This window comes from Prionailurus viverrinus, chromosome A2, assembly GCF_022837055.1.
Source record: "Prionailurus viverrinus isolate Anna chromosome A2, UM_Priviv_1.0, whole genome shotgun sequence".
NCBI lineage: Eukaryota > Metazoa > Chordata > Mammalia > Carnivora > Felidae > Prionailurus > Prionailurus viverrinus.
The window spans coordinates 80,702,338-80,719,130 of record NC_062562.1 but is presented as its reverse complement, the minus strand read 5'-3'; the positions used below and the strand labels follow the sequence as shown (position 1 = coordinate 80,719,130).

The 16,793-nt window shown below is 38.2% G+C and overlaps 1 protein-coding gene across 3 annotated transcripts in view; it reads right to left on the bottom strand.

Moving 5' to 3' along the window:
- The window catches only part of ORC5 (origin recognition complex subunit 5), an 81,981-nt gene extending 65,458 nt beyond the window's left edge, over positions 1-16,523 (bottom strand). For all 3 annotated transcript variants that reach the window (XM_047849609.1, XM_047849610.1, XM_047849611.1), the window contains exons 1-4: positions 16,345-16,523; positions 12,575-12,667; positions 11,257-11,457; positions 1,743-1,817 (exon numbers count right to left, since the gene is read on the bottom strand). In XM_047849609.1, the coding sequence (XP_047705565.1) occupies positions 1,743-1,817; positions 11,257-11,457; positions 12,575-12,667; positions 16,345-16,416 (441 nt within the window). In that variant the 5' untranslated portion in view covers positions 16,417-16,523. The remainder of the gene's footprint in view (positions 1-1,742; positions 1,818-11,256; positions 11,458-12,574; positions 12,668-16,344) is intronic.
- Between the last annotated feature and the right edge of the window lie 270 nt (positions 16,524-16,793).

The window sequence follows — 16,793 nt, the reverse complement described above, 5'->3', positions numbered from 1 at the left end:
CCATGTTTCCAGAAATGTCAAAATAATACTTCTGTTTTATGGTAGAATTGAGATTACTTGAATCTTTTAATTTTCTTCAGTTTCCATAATTACAACTAAAAAAAGGCAGGGGGGTGGGGGGAAGGCCTAACTCCGATGAAGGGACGCACCATGACCATGACTGGGCATGAGGGGGAAACTGAGATAAGCTACGGTTTAAGAGCAAGAGGACAGCAAGAATATAGTTGGAAACCAGACAGGGAACCCCAGGACAACAGGGACAGTGGATGAGGTCATACAAATAATCCACAAGCAACACAACAAAACAATAAAAAGAAGTGAAGGAGGAGGCATCTACTCAAAGAAGATGAGTTACTGGTCTCAGTAGTAAAATGCCAAGAGTTAATCAAACTAGCAAAAGCTAGACTGTGGCAAGAAATTTCCAGGATAGGTTACCAAGAGCTACACTTAACTCTCCTCCTGTCCTCTAACATCTCACCCCTGCTATTACTATTACTAAAAGTGAATTTTAGGGGTGCCTGGGTGGCTCAGTCGGTTAAGCAACCAACTTCAGCTCAGGTCATGGTCTCATGGTTTGTGAATTCAAGCCCCACATCAGGCTCTCTGTTGTCAGCACAGAGCCCGCTTGGGATCCTCTGCCTCCCTATTCTGCCTCTCCCCTGCTTACACTCTCTCTCTCTCAAATATAAACACTACAAAAAAATAAATAAAAATAAAAGTGAATTTTAGGAGTCGACCTTAGGCACACAATGATTTCAATGGCACTTGGAAAGCCTCTCTGAACTTCTGGAAGTTTCTCAAATTTCAGTAATGTGTTCAGTAAATGTTCAACTTTTCAAAGTTGGAAATGGTGTAAACATGGTCTCTCCAAATACTAACTTTCATTATAATGTTACTTAATACTTAAATACAGACATAAAACTGGTAGGTATAAACTATTTATGCTCAAAGCACTTACAGGATTATAAAACAAAAATAAATTTGTAAGTTAAATACAAAACTACGAAATCAATAAAATTTAAATTAACAGTGATTGAATATGATTAATAATAGTATTTTGATCAAACTAAATCTTACCCTCATAATTCTGGTACAAATGGGAAACAGCCACAGTTGAGTTTAGTATTCCTATACCAACTGATGTTGGTGAACAATGAATTCTCTCTCCAATTTTCTTTATTCAAACTACTGTAAAATCCTGGTTTTACCATATTATTATTATGTTTTGACCTGACACATATGCATATTAAGCCCATCCCTATTCTTTTTTTGTTAGCTCATAACAATTAGAGTAGTATTAATACTATTCAGTACCAACACAATTATAAATTCAAACACAAAGCTGGTTCTGACACTGGCCAAGAGAGAGAACGCCAGATGACCCAAAACAGACCTACCTCTAGATTACTGATTCTCTAGATTACTGAAAATTTTAAAATTCTTACAGAAAGTTTAAAGTATAGGCTCCCACCATCTACTCCAGCAAACACCTAAAACCTTATAAAAGAGTAGGATTAGTCACTTCACAATTAGAAATGAAAAGCTAAAATAAAGAATAAATGTTACCAAGTCAAAAAGTGCTTTTACTTTGGAAAAATGTTCAACAACACTCACAGTAAAGAAATACAAGTTAAAATTATGTTAAGATTCATTTCTCACCTGTCAGATTGGCAAAAGGAAAATATTTGACAAGACAATCAATTGATTAGGTCATAGGGCGAAAAGACCCATGCATTACTTACCAATTCTTGTAACCTAAGAAACCCAGGCAAAAGATTTGCTTCCATATCTCTTAGATATTCTGCTTTGTCTAGAACCTTATTAAAAAAAAAAAAATGCAGTGTCAAAATCAATTTACAAAGCCCTGTATAAAACATTTATATAATATACTGCACAATTCACAATTTTCTATGTTAAAAAGAAAAATTATAACCTATGAATTAATTTTCAACTGGTATTTACATTTGTAGAAGACATTTCAAATTAGCAAATTAAAAAAGACTACTTACATTGTATTTTAACCCAAGTTTCTAAATAGAAAATGAATCACAGCCACATTAAAAGTTTCTTTTATAGGGGCGCCTGGGTGGCGCAGTCGGTTAAGCGTCCGACTTCAGCCAGGTCACGATCTTGCGGTCCGTGAGTTTGAGCCCCGCGTCGGGCTCTGGGCTGATGGCTCAGAGCCTGGAGCCTGTTTCTGATTCTGTGTCTCCCTCTCTCTCTGCCCCTCCCCCGTTCATGCTCTGTCTCTCTCTGTCCCCCCAAAAAATAAAAAATAAACGTTGAAAAAAAATTTAAAAAAAAAAAAAAAAAAAAAAAAAAAAGTTTCTTTTATAGGTATATTACCAATGCTCTAAGGATATCTCACTAGGTGTACAAGACATAGAACTGGAAGCATTTTTTATTACATTTGATAAAAGTTAAATTTTTGTTCAGTTATGATAATACTATTGGGATTATATGATTTTAAAAGGTACTTATCTTCCAGAGACACACAGTATACATATTATATGTAGCTCTAGCACATATTCATGGGTGATATATGATATATAGAGATAGAATGTTTATATTCATTTATGGATAACATAATATGATGCAGGAAACAATGATGGGATAAAGACACAAGTGTGACCACATGTTAATAATAACTGAAGCTGGGTGATGGGTTCACTAGAATATATTACACTATTCTCTATATATGTTTGAAATTTTGATAAAACATGTTAAAAAAAAAAAACTTACTTCAAGAAGTCATCCATCAGTCCATAAAAAAAAAATCAAAGTCTTCAAAGCATTGTCTAAAATATTTAATCTATTTAATCCAACCTTTGTTTTTACTTTTTGTTATGTTTTACTTTTTGTTTTTTCTATCCACCTCCACTTTTCTCTTCTACCATCTTGCTGGATTATGTTAAAGCAAACCTCAGACATACTACTCCATCTGTAAATATGTCATATGTAGATCTAAGAGGTGAAGACTTTTTTTAAAAAAACATAACCTCAGTATCATTATCATGCCTAAAAAATTAACAATATTCTGTAACGTCATGTAATAACCAGTATTCAAATTTCCCGATTTGTCCCACAAATGCCTCCTTAGAGTTCACTTATTTGATTCAGGATCCAAAAAGGTTCATACATTGAATATTCTCATATTTGGTTTGTCTTCTGGTCAATTTTAAATTATAACATTTCCCCTGACCCTTCCTTTTTTTGCTGTTATATATTCATTGAAGTAAACAGGTCATCTGTTGGGTAGATTTTTCCATATTCTGAATTGGCTGACGGCATCTCTGTAGTGTCATTTAACATGTTCCTATATCCCCTATATTTCCTGTACAATAGTCAATAAATCTAGGGGTCTGATAAGTTTCAGGTTCAACTTTCGGGCAAGAATACTTCACAAACAGTGCTCTATATTTCTTATTGAATCACATCAGCAGGTACACAACACATGACTATCTCTCTTGTGATGTTAAGATTGACTGACAGTTTCAGGTATTGTCAGCCTGATCCATCCATTATAAAGTTCCCTAGCAGCCTTTCACCAAATGATTTCAACTGATGATCACTGCCTACATCTAGAACTTTGTTAGGGACTGCAACACTCTAATTTTCTAGGATTCTTTCTTCATTTATTGGAGGACATTTTTCTAGAAAGAACTTCTCCTCATCTGTTACTCAGAAATAAAGTCCACACAGGACATAAGGGATAAATGCTTGATTCTTTCCTTTAATCTACCAACTTTCAAAATAAGTTTGTGCCTCTGTGGTTACTGTAACACATCATCACACAAATGTGGTGGCTTGAAACAGACTAAATATTTATTCTCTCACAGTTCTGGAAGCCATGTCTGAAATCAGTTTCGTGGGGCCAAAATCAAGGTGTCTGCAGGGCTACACTCCCTCCAACAGCTCTAAGGTAGAATACATTCTTTGCCCCCTCAGCTTCTGGTGGCTGCCAGTATTCTTTGGCTTGTGGCTGCATCACTACATAATCCAAGGCCAGCACCTTCCAGTTTCTCACTTATTCTGTTTGCCTCTGCTTCCATTACCTGGCCGCCTCTTTTATGTGTGGTTTAGTCAAACCTCTCTTTGCCTCTCTCCTACACAAACATTTGTGATTGCATTTTGGGCTCGCCCAGATAAACCTGGTAAACCTCCCCATCTCTAGATCCTTAAGTTAATCACATTTCCAAAGGCCTTTTTTCCAAGGGGCCATTTACAGGTTCCCGGGACTAGGACCTGATATCCTCAGGGGCCATTATTTAGCCTACTGCAGTGCCCTAGTAAATGAAATTCTCATGGTAACCAATGAGCTGAGGTTTTGTGATTTTTATATACTTGTTTAGTATCATTATGAATTCATGGATTTTAACACATCTATTGTGCTTCCATCTACTGAATTGACTGTTCTTTTTGATGGCCAAACCATACCATGTTTGGCCAGTGGAAGCCTCTTCAAACTAGTTTCTAGGTCCTTTTTGTCCCCCCAGCTTTGAAATATAACTGACATATAACACTGCATAAGTTTAAGGTACACAACGTGTTGATATGATACACTTAATACTGCAAAATGATTCCCACCATAACTTTGGCTGACACCTCCATCACGTCACATAATTATCATTTCTTTTTCATGGCAAGAACATTTAAGGTCCACTCTCTTAGCAACATTCAAGTATATATAACACAGTATAGCATTAACTATAATCACCATGTTGTACATTAGATTCCCTAGAACTTACTCACCTTATAACTAGAAGCATGTACTCTTTGACCAACATCTCTCCATTTCCCTTATCCCACAGTCCCTAGTAACCAACCATTTTACTTTGTTCCTGAGTTTGGCTTTTTAGATTCCACATAGAATTGTCTCTGCCAGACTTAGTTCACTTAGCATAATGCCCTCAAGGTCCATCCATGTTGTCACAAACGGCAGGATTTCCTTCTTTCTCATGGCTGAACAATATTCCATTGTATGTATGTATATGTATATGTGTGTGTATATGTATGTGTATGTATGCATATACATATACATATGCATGTATACACACATACATACATACACACACACACACACACACACACAAAATCTTCTTTATTCATTCATCCACTGATGGACACTTAGGTTGTTTCTATGATTTGGCTATTGTAAATAAAACTGCAATCAACATGGGAGTGCAGATATCTCTTTGACACCCTGATTTCATCTCCTTCATATATACACTCAGAAGTTGGGTTGTGGAATCATATGGCAGTTCTATTCTTAATGTTTTAAGGAACCTCCACACTGTTTTTTCCATAGTGGCTGTACCAATTAACCTTCCCCTAAGAACAGTGCACAAGGATTCCCTTTTCTCCACATCCTCACCAATACTTATCTCTTGTCTTTTGGATAATAGGCATCCAATAGGTGTGAGGTGATACCTCATGGTTTTGATTTGCACTTCCTTGATGATTAGTGATGTTGAGTACCTTTTCATGTACTTGTTGACCATCTGTATGTCTTCTTTGGAAAAATGTCTATTCAGGTCCTCTGCCCATTTTCTAACCAGATTTGTTTTGTTTGTTTTTGCTATGGAGTGTACGAGTTCTTTATATATTTTGGATATTAATCCCTTGTTTAGTAGATGACTGCAAGCATTTTCTCCTATTCTGTAGAATGCCTTTTCATTTTAGTGATTATTTCTTTTGCTATGCATAAGCTTTTTTAGTTCAGTGTAGTCCTACTTATTCTCACTTTTGTTGTTTGCTCTCTTGGTATCATATTTTAAAAGCTGTTGCCAAGACCACTGCCAACGAACATTTCCTCTAGGTTTTTTGTTTTTTTTTTCCCCTAGGAGTTTTATGGTTTCAGTTTTTACACTTAAGTTTCTAATTCATTTCAAGTTAACTTTTGTGAATGGTGTAAGACAGGGGTCTAACTTCACTCTTCTGCATGTGGCTACCCAGTTTTCCCATTGCCATTTATTGAAGACACTAGTCTTTCGTCACTGAGCATTCTTGGCTCTCTTGCCAAATATTAGTTGACCGTATGTATATGGGAAGGCTTATTTCTGTGCTCTCAATTCTGTTCTGTTGGTCTGTTTTTATGCTAGTACCATACTGTTTTACTATAGCTTTATGGTATAGTTTGAAATTAAGAAGTATAATGCCTCAAGTTTTTTCTTCTTTCTCCGCACAGCTTTGGCTATTCCATCTTTTGTGATTCCACACGAATATTAAGATTTTTTCTATCTCTGAGAAAAATGTCATTTGAATTTTGATAAGGATTGCACTGAATCTATAGATGGCTTTGGGTACTATGAACATTTTAACAATATTAATTCTTTCAATATGTGACCTTCTGTGTCTTTTTGAAATGACCCTAGTTATAATGACAGTTACCTAGCTTTCTATTATGGCAAAATGTTGTAGGTTTATCTCGTGCGTTTTCTTCTCAGAACTGAAGTAAAGAAAGCTGGGGTCTTTTTTTAAAAAACATTTACACTTTATTAACAAATCCTACTAGAAATTATGATAATTTAAAATAGGAATAAAATTAAAATGCAAAGAATATAATATTATTTCCCTAAGTAGTCCAAATTGTTTTGTAACTGTTTTATTAATTAACAGACAGCTTGAAACAATCTATGTGAGTAATCAACTTAAGATATCTCATTTCTAATTAGACAAAATAAAGCTAAAATTATTTACTGCTAAAAAGCTATAAATTAGTTTCTCTACTATGCAATTATGCAATTTCCCCATCAATCTCCATTTAAATAACTCTCTAATCCAGGACACAGATTAATACAAATAACTGGTCTGTTTTTATGCCCATTTTAATGCAAAACACAAAGCTGAAGCAGTAAATTAATAGTTCATTCTTCTAATTTAATTTAGTTAACCCACTATAATGATTTTATGATATTCTAATAAACGATCCTTCTTCAAAAGCAGTTGACAGATAACTAATATTCAGAGAGATAAAAAATTTTAATTCAGATCCAAACATTTATCTTAATAATTTACACAAAAGCACTCTAATAGACGCTTGATTTGCAAGTTGGTTTACTGACTAGAAAATACTCTCCCACCTTTCTTTATTCTAAGTATTGAAACGTACCAATTCATATATTAGAAGGCTGAACAGTCTACAAATGTACTCCTAAAAATTTTCCACACTAGGGACGCCTGGGTGGCTCAGTGGGTTGAGCGTCCGACTTTGGCTCAAGTCATGGTCTCACAGCTTGTGAGTTCAAGCCCCGTGTCGGGTTCTGTGCTGACAGCTCAGAGCCTGGAGCCTGCTTCGGATTCTGTGTCTCCCTCTCTCTCTGCCCCTAACCTACTCACATTCTGTCTCTGTCTCTCTCAAAAATAAATAAACATTAAAAAAAAAAGTTCCACGCTAAACACCTGGAAACTTTTTCACACTTCATGTTTAGTCAATTAACAAGTACTTACTAAATACCTACTTTTATCCACTGCATCTGAAAAAATGAGTGGGGCCCTACTTATTCATCAAGGCTGTTCCTAGAATTTTTTGTTGTTGTTGTTTTATTTAAGTAATCCCTACACCCAACATGGGACTTGAACTCACAATCCTGAGATTAACAGTCTGCATGCTCTTCCAACTGAGCCAGCCAGCTGCCCCTGTTTCTACAGTATTGATTTTTTCCTCCTACCTAACCTCCTACCTAAAGACATTCAGCTTTGCAACTCTCTTTGTTGTCATCCACATATACTGAGGTCATTCCCTTTCATTCTTTAAATATTACAGTTTCTTACTAACACTTCTCTAATATAACTCCTATACTTTTTGGATATTTCAAAACCCACATTAATGACCCCCTTCTGATATGGACTCTTAATTCCTTAAATTCCTCTCCACCAGTGATCTTGTCTCCTACCTTATCTTACTGAAAGACCAACTTATTTCTTAGAACATTGGTTTCTGAGGTATGTATGACCTGTGGCCCCCTGGGGGTGGGAAGGGTGGTCCCTGATACCCTTTCAAAAGGTTGGCAACGTCAAAACTATTTTCATAATAGTACTGAAATATTATTTGCCTTTTTCACCATGTTGATATTTGCACTGATGGTGCAAGTAATGGTGGGTTAAACTAGAGTTGCTTTAGCATCAATCAACTTAATGGTGTGAAACTATACTAGTAGTAGCTGTATTCTTCACTTATTCACTTGCATTTTAAAAGAAATTATATTTTCGCCTCTGAGAAGATGAAGTATATACTTTTCCCTATTTCTCCTGCTAAGTAAAACTAAGAATCTTGAATACTGTACCTAAAACGAACAGGGTTATGAAAGGCAGAGAGAAGGCAGGCCAGCTAGGACGGAGGAATGACAACTCACCTTAGAGAGGTGAGTTTTGCCACACATAGCCCATATGTAGAGCTGAAGAAGCCAGCAACACAGAAAGGCTAATGAAAATATGCCCAAAAAGCCCCACCAAAACCCTGGTTTCCCTAGTCAAAGGACCAGGAAAGAGAGAGGCTAGCAAGACTTCCAGAACACTGCAACTTCCTCAAGTTTTCTTTATACGTCACTGATTTCTTCTCTGTCCTCATTTGTTTTTCCTTACCTCCTCATCACATAACCAATGGGTTGCCCCAAGACTCAGGCACTTGACTCGCCTCTTTTCTACTCACTCACCCTCTTGGTGAGCTAACAGCCCCCCAGCTTTAAACACTACTACCTCTAAGGGCGTCTCAGTGATCTCAGTCAGTTAAGCATCCAACTCTTAATTTGGCTCAGGTCATGTTCTCATGGTTCATGGGTTTCAGCCCCACATTGGGCTATATGCTGAAACTGCAGAGCCTGCTTGGGATTCCCCCCCCCCCCCGACCCTCCCCTGCTCTCTCTTTCTCTCAAAAAAATTAAAAAAAATTTTTTTATTAAAAAAAAAAAAAAAGGACTACTACCTCTATTCTCATAACTCCAAAATTGTAGTTCCAAAATGAACCTCTCTTGACCCAAGACTCCAGTGTCCAAGTGCCAACTGAACATCTGTACTTGATTTAACATGCCCAAAACCAAATTCCTGATCACTCCTTCCCTGCCCAACAAGATCCCACTAAGATAATGACAACTCCATCTTTTCAAGTGCACAAAAACTTCTGAGTCATCATTAACTTTGTTCTTTCTCTTCTCCTCTGTATTCAATCTATCAGAAAATTCTGTCAAAATATTCCAGACCATTTCTTACCACATCTACTGCTACCAGTCTGGTCTAACCCAACATGATGTTTGGCCTAGATTATCATAAATGCCTCAGAACCAGCTGTATTAGTTTCCTACGGCTGCCATAAGAAAGCACCACCAACAGGGTGACTTTAACAACAGAAATTTATTATCTCATGGTTACAGAAGCTAGAAGTCCAAGATCAAGGTGTTGGCATGACCATGCTTCCTCCAAAGGTAGTACTGGAGGAACTGTTCCTGATCTCTCTCCTGGTTTCTGGTAGTCCCTTGGCTTGCAGCAGCATAGCGTCTATCTTTATGCGGCATCCTCCCTATGTGCATGTCTTATCTCCAAATTTCCTCTTTTTATAAAGACACCAGTCATACTAAATTAGGGGCCCAAACTACTTAACTTCATCTTAATTAGAACTGCAATGACCCTATTTCCAAAAGGTCGTATTCTGAGGCACCAGGGGTGAGAACTTCACCATATGAATTTTTGGGGGAAAGAATTCAACCCATAATGCTGGTCTGCATGCTTCTATCCTTGTACTCTTCATTTGATCTCAACATTACCACTCTCCCCCTTACTTAAACTAGCCTAACCACAATGGCCTCCTCAATATTCTCTGAATACACAAAGCATGTTCCAGGCTTTGTACTCATACGTTCATCTCTTTGCCTGGAATACTCTTTTTTCACGTATCTTCATGGCTTACTCCTCACTTCCTTCAGGTTTCAGCTCAGTTACCATCATCTCAGTGAGATCTTCTCTGTCTTCTCCGTTTAGAAAAATAACTACTCTCCCTCACCCAATTGATTCTCCTTTACTCTATTAACTTTTTATATCTGACACACTACTATTAACCTGCTTTTCATGTATCTTCCTCAACTATATTATAAACTGCAGGAAGGCAAGGGACTCTAATTTGTTCTGTGTTCTATCTCCAGTATCTAAAACAGTGCCTGGCACATAGGAAGTGCTCAGTAATTATTTGCTGAATAAATAAATAAGCGAAATGAAAATGTGGAAGGAACTATTTTATACATTTCAGGAGATGCGAGATGCAAGAATCTGTAAGATTTGGTCCCTTCAGGGAGTTTACAACTTGGCGGTTTTGATAAGGCATTATATTAAAAGTTAATTCCAATTCCAGAGGTAATCATTTTTTTAAAAAGGATTAAAGTATTATAAAAATCCACTGAAACAGTACACATTTTCAGTTGTCTGCTAATCATTTTCACATTGATATAACAACTACGATTCAAACTTAGCCAACCAAAAATCAATTGATTCATCTTTCCCCACAAACCTACTCCGTACACAGTGGAAGAATTTGACCGTTGATGTGTCTTCCATTTATTCCTTTCTACATCTTCTGCCCCAAGTCTAGTCCGGGCCCAAATTTCCTCTAATTTAAACAGCTATAAAAGCCTAAAAATCATTCCTTTGGACTTGAGTCTGTCATCGCTCACCGCCTCCCATCTATTTAATATGACTTGCATTTTAAACATATTTGCTGCTCTAAAATCTCCACTACCTCCTCACTAACTAGTACATGAAATAGAGCACTTTAGTAGTTTTCAAGACACTCTATTTTCTGCCTCCCTTACCTTCCTAGCTTTTTTCTGCCTTCATACATTATCACCCACCAAAACCAGACTACTTTCATTCCCTGGCTTCCACTGCATTTGCATGCCTTTCCTTACATAATTCCTAACATCTGCAATTCCCCTTCTTTAGTTTCTTCCTATAATCCTCTAATTATCCTTTCAGGTCTATCTCAAATGCTATCACCTCATGAGGCTGGACCACATATGCCTTCATCAGTACTCTGCGTCTCATGGTTATCACTTACCACACTCACACATGATCAGATGTAGTATATGTCACAACTCCTCCATTACACTGAAGTTCCCTTTGGATAAAAAATACATCTAAAACATTTCTGTATCCCAAAAGCCCCTTGCACAGTGTGCTATACATAATGAGACTCAAAACAAATATACAGAAATTGACCCAATAAACAAACCAGTTTTCAAATAGATGATATAATGAAATTAAATTACTTACGATATATACAGTCTGATCCTTGAGACTTTCAGCTTCGGTTACTTGTTTAAATAAGCGAACAAAATCATTAAATGTTTCACAGGTTATGTGGGTAGAACATCGATTCTCTGAAGAACTAAGATGATTCAATTTGTTTAAAATTTGTTCTAAGAGCAGCCTCAAGGTAAAGCATTCAACACAATTCACAAAGACATGTGGGAGCTGAAAACAACAACAAAATGTAAACAGAACAGAAAACACACATATCCAGTAACAATGTTCTCCACTTGTCCTTCTGATCTACATCTCTCCGCCCGCCACCATTCCCCAACCTGCTCTGTGTCCCAGGAGGCTAGCCACTACAGACGATATCATTCACACTCTCATATTTTCTGGCTCCAGTTGGATTCAGCCAACGAGAAGAACCAGGGGCCTGAAGGAAGCGGTAATAGAAAATGAATATTCCCTTACCTAACACCCTGTCTCTCAGTGGCCCACAGTTCCACCATGGCTACATTCTTCTACCAAAGGCCACAGCTTCAGCCTGGCAGCCCCTCATCTAAAGCTACGGCTCTTGCTGTGAGCTGGTAACAGCACCCTCCTATGGTCCATTCAGGTCCAGGGAAGGCTAAAGCTCTCCGTGCTTTACCACCCCTTATTGATTCCCTTAACATTTCTTCAGCCTTTGTACAATAGTATCTTCATTAAACTCACTTCAATTATTTGAATTTGCCATTTGTTTCCTACGAGGATTCAGAGCAAACTTGTACTTCCCTCTAAAGAATTCTTACCAAAAAAACCCCAAGTACGTGTTAAAACTCTTAGTAGGAATTTCACACTAATTTTAAGGTAATATTCTAATGATGAACAAACCTGGATCAAAAAGAATTTTAAGAGTTTGAAACCACAGTAATCCCCCTATAAGGATTAAGCTAGCTCTTCATTTAAAGATCAAAATGGAGGTAATTCGAGAAGTAACAAGGAAACAAAGACTTGCTTACAAATATAGTCTGTTCTCAAAATGAAATCACAAAAGCAGTACTGATCATTCTGAGGAAGATAACTTTTGGCATTTGGCACAAATAATGGGACCTATAACTATTTTTAGTGACATTCCACAAATTTCAACCAAGAAGGAAGCCTTTCTTTCTCTTTCAGGGTAACAATGTAACTAAGGCTACTTTATACTTCTTATAAGGCCTCTTTTACCCTATTCCCTTGCAAACCAGAGTCCAAAATATCCCAAACAAAATTTAGTCTGAAATGCTCCGGTGGCTCAGTCAGTTGAGCACCCAACTCTTGATTTTGGCTCAGGTCATGATCCCAGGGTTATTCTTACCTCTAAAGTTTTCAACAAAGTTTGTGTTACATAGGTCTTTCCACTGGCAGTATGCCCATAAATAAAAATTGATGGAAAGCTGAAATGATGTCTCTAAGAGAGAAAAGACAAGTATCAGTCCATACATTAAAAAAACAGAAAATAAACAATTATCTACTCAGGAGAAAGGCTTTCATGGTAAAGTAAAATATTCGATCCAAATTATTTCAACAATGACCATACACTGGATCTATGTTCACACTGTGAACTAACTTGAGTTCAATCCTAAGCACATTCTCTATTAAGCACTTTATCTATTAAGATTAAAATTTCTGGGGTGCCTCAGTCGGTTAAGTGTCTGACTCTTGATTTCAGCTGTGTTCATGATATCATGGTCATGAGATCAAGCCCTGCATCAAGCTCCATGCTGGGCATGGAGCCTGCTTGGGAATCTCTCTCCCCCTCTGTTCCTCCCCTGCTCATGTTCTCTCTCAGGGAAAAAAAAAAAAAAATTAAAATTTCTGAAAAACTATACTTGGCATATTTAGTATATACTACATATATATATGCTATACATGCAGTATATATGTATTTATACTTTTTATTACTGTGCAGGTTCATATATAAGAACTCTTATATTTTCAAATTTACAGGAGATTTCAGAGATATTTCCAGGTTAACTTTACCATACTCCATTTTTATCTTAACTCTTTAAAGAATATACTCCTGCAGTCTGCAACTTCACTGCACATTTTAAAGCTTCGGAGATAAGTATATATGATCACAAAGTTGGAAGGAATTTTTTTTTTAATTTTTTTTTTTTCAAACATTTACTTATTTTTGGGAGAGAGAGAGAGAGAGAGAGAGAGAGAGCATGAACGGGGGAGGGGCAGAGAGAGAGGGAGACACAGAATCGGAAACAGGCTCCAGGCTCCGAGCCATCAGCCCAGAGCCTGACGCGGGGCTCGAACTCACGGACCGCGAGATCGTGACCTGGCTGAAGTCGGACGCTTAACCGACTGCGCCACCCAGGCGCCCCATAAAGTTGGAAGGAATTTCAAGAGTCTCCTGTTCTTAGGAAAATTTACAGGATACTTTTAAATTATACATACTACATTTAGCCTGGCCTAAATGTACACATTTCATCAAATAAAACAATGATGAAATCTACATAGCATATATTTCAAAATACATAGTCCCAAGATCTTCCTGCAATTTGTTACGAGTCAGGTGCCTAGTGAAAAGTAAAGATTGTCAAACGTCCTTCTATTGGTCTCAATAATACTACAAATATGTTTCATTCATTTATTAGACACCTACCAAATGTTGAAAACTATAATAATGCATTGAAGAGTACAAATACCTGTTAAAAGACAATCTGCTTTGGAAGAGTTCATAGGCCAGTGGGACACAATCATTTTAAAAAATAATCACAAAAAAATTGGATGATGCAATTTCCACAAGAAAGTAGAGTCTCTATGATCATCATCATCACTGCATTAACAGTCACATTTATTACATACTAGCCACTAAGTTACACATTTCCTTTTCCAAGACAAATCAGGGACTAAGATTTACACAGGAAAAAACTTTTTTTGTTGTTTTTATTGTTTTTATTTTTTATTTTAATGTTTATTTATTTTTGAGAGAGAGAGAGGCAGAACATGAGCAGGGGAGGGCAGAGAGGGAGAGAGAGACATAGTATCCGAAGCAGGCTCCAGGCTCTGAGCTGTTAACACAGAGCCCAATGCGGGGCATGAACTTACAGACCATGAGATCATGACCTAAGCCGAAGTCAGAAGCTTAAGGGACTGAGTTACCCAGGCACCCCTTTTTTTTTTAAACTTTTTAAAAAACTTTTAGTATTTATTTTGAAAGAGAAAGAGAGAACAAGCAGGGAAGGGACAGAGAGAGAAAGAGAGAGAGAGAGAGAGAGAGAGAGAGAGAGAGAATCCCCCCAAGCAGGCTCCACACTGTCAGCACAGAGCCGGACGCAGGGCTTGATCTCACGAACTGTGAGATCATGACCTGAGCCGAACTCAAGTCAGAGGCTTAACCGACTGAGCCACCCAGGCACCCTTCCCAGAAAAAACTTTCTAACTGCATATCTCCATGGTAAAAGCAGCCCCAAAATAGAATTAAGATGGATGTTTTAGTATACAAACCCTTTAAGTTTATACCTAACAATCTTGTGAATTAACTGGCTCAAAAATGCTATCCCAAGAATTAAATGCATGCTTGCTGAACATCTCTACTATCCAAATACCTATAAAGAGAACGTCAAGACATCGTTCAGGAAAATTTTTCCAAACTACACTAAAACACTCCTTTTCTAGAATCCTACCACATTGGTCTGCAGCCACTATTTAAGGCTTAGTAATATTCCACCTTTAAACATCTTTCAATTGTTACCTAGAATTATACTGAACTCTTGCACTGTTACTTAACCTTTCATGGCCATGCTTAAATCTTCTTAACCAACTGTAACAGGCCAGGATCTGGCACAGTGCCTCATATAGAGAAGAGGCTCAGTAAATACTTATTTGCTGAGCAAATAAAAAATCTACTTAGAAATATGAACCAGGGTTTTTTAGTTTAGTTTTGTTTTTTTCCAGTTTTTTGCATCTCGCACATGCACGGCACCTTGAAAAAAGGCCATTATTAATATTGTTAAATGTGATTTGTAGTAAGCGCAAAGGTCAAAACCCTTTCTGTGACCAACACCAAACCCATACCAGTCATCTCTGTTGGCCAATATTCTCTTTCTAGAGGACTGCTTCTAGTTGTGGTGATCTGGGCTTACCACTTCCAAGGAAGGAATGCATAAAGCATAACCAAGAAAGTATTTCAGTGACGATATGGATAACTCTAACTGAAAGCATGATAACCAGAATACTAACTGAGGATGCAGTCATTGACCTCTTACCTCCCTAACTACTGTGCACCTTTAGAAGAACTTTTCCATACTTCACAGACTCAGACTGTCACCCGACATTCTTAGTTGGATACAAATACTTAAGAAAGCAAACCAGAAGATGGCTGAGAGGGAGGGATGAGTCTAAGCCTAAACTCTCATTTCCTCCCCTCGCAGATAAGACCCAAGTCTGATTAACTTAACTCCATGCCTAATTAATGAAGCTGAAGCAAAAGGCTCACCAAAAGCCACCAGAAAACAAATAGATGAAACTGTGAACTGGTGAACGTTACCTCCTAAAGATGGCACTTACTTACCCTCCTCTCACAAGCATCACCTGAACTGCTGGCCAAAAATTCTAGACAGAGATCTCAAGGCTTTGCAATTCTGGAAAAGTTACTGAAGTCTTAAACCTGAAGACTGCCTTGGCCCTCACGAGTCTTGCAAACCACCACCTATATCCAGGCTTCATTTACCTCAATGAAACGGGCCAACTTACATTTGGAAAAAAAAAAAAAAAAAAAACACTGCAAATACACCTGTTGTATAAAGTCTTGTTCAGCTGGGGTAAGATACTAAGCAACTTCCAGTAGCTACTTTGGGGTAACCATCTCAAAAGCGTGGCGTGTGTAAACGAACACGTCCTGGGCCAACGTCCTGTGGTGCTGCCTGTGCCGTTTTCTTGTAAAGGTACTAGTAAGTTACTTTGGGTGTAGGAGTGGGATAGACCTACAACAACCCCTGTTCTCAATGCAAAAATATGGAGTATTGCCCCACAATCCAAACACGAAACTAAAAAACAATTAGAACATGTCGCAAGGCCACGGAAACGTTTGCCTCCGGGATTTGGAAGAGAAAAGATAGTTTCACACAATACCTCTCCAAACAGGGACTGCAAGGTGGACACTTGGGACTCGCGACAAAGCACCGTGTTTTCCAAATGAGGCATTCCGGCGAGTACCACAGGGCAGCGCAGCACCCAGCCAGCTCCAGGTCCAGCTCCAGCACCCAAGCCGCAGCCTCACCTCCGCCCACAGTCCCGGCTCCCGCCGGAAACCAGACTTGCGAGGTTGTGGGCGGGGCCGGCGTGCCCGTGCGTCGACATGACGGCAGCGCGCACGCGAAACGTCACCCCGCCCTCATCTTCCAAGGTCCGAGCGGCGGGGCTTTCTTTTCCCTCTTAGCTGTGAGGTTTTGCTTGCGCACTGTTGGTGTTTGGGCATCTCGTATGCAGGTGTTCGCCATCCAAAGGCCAGGAGAGCACGTGGGGATGGATGAACCGAAAAACGCCTGGAAGGAGCTACGGGCACTGCGGGTTCCTAAGGA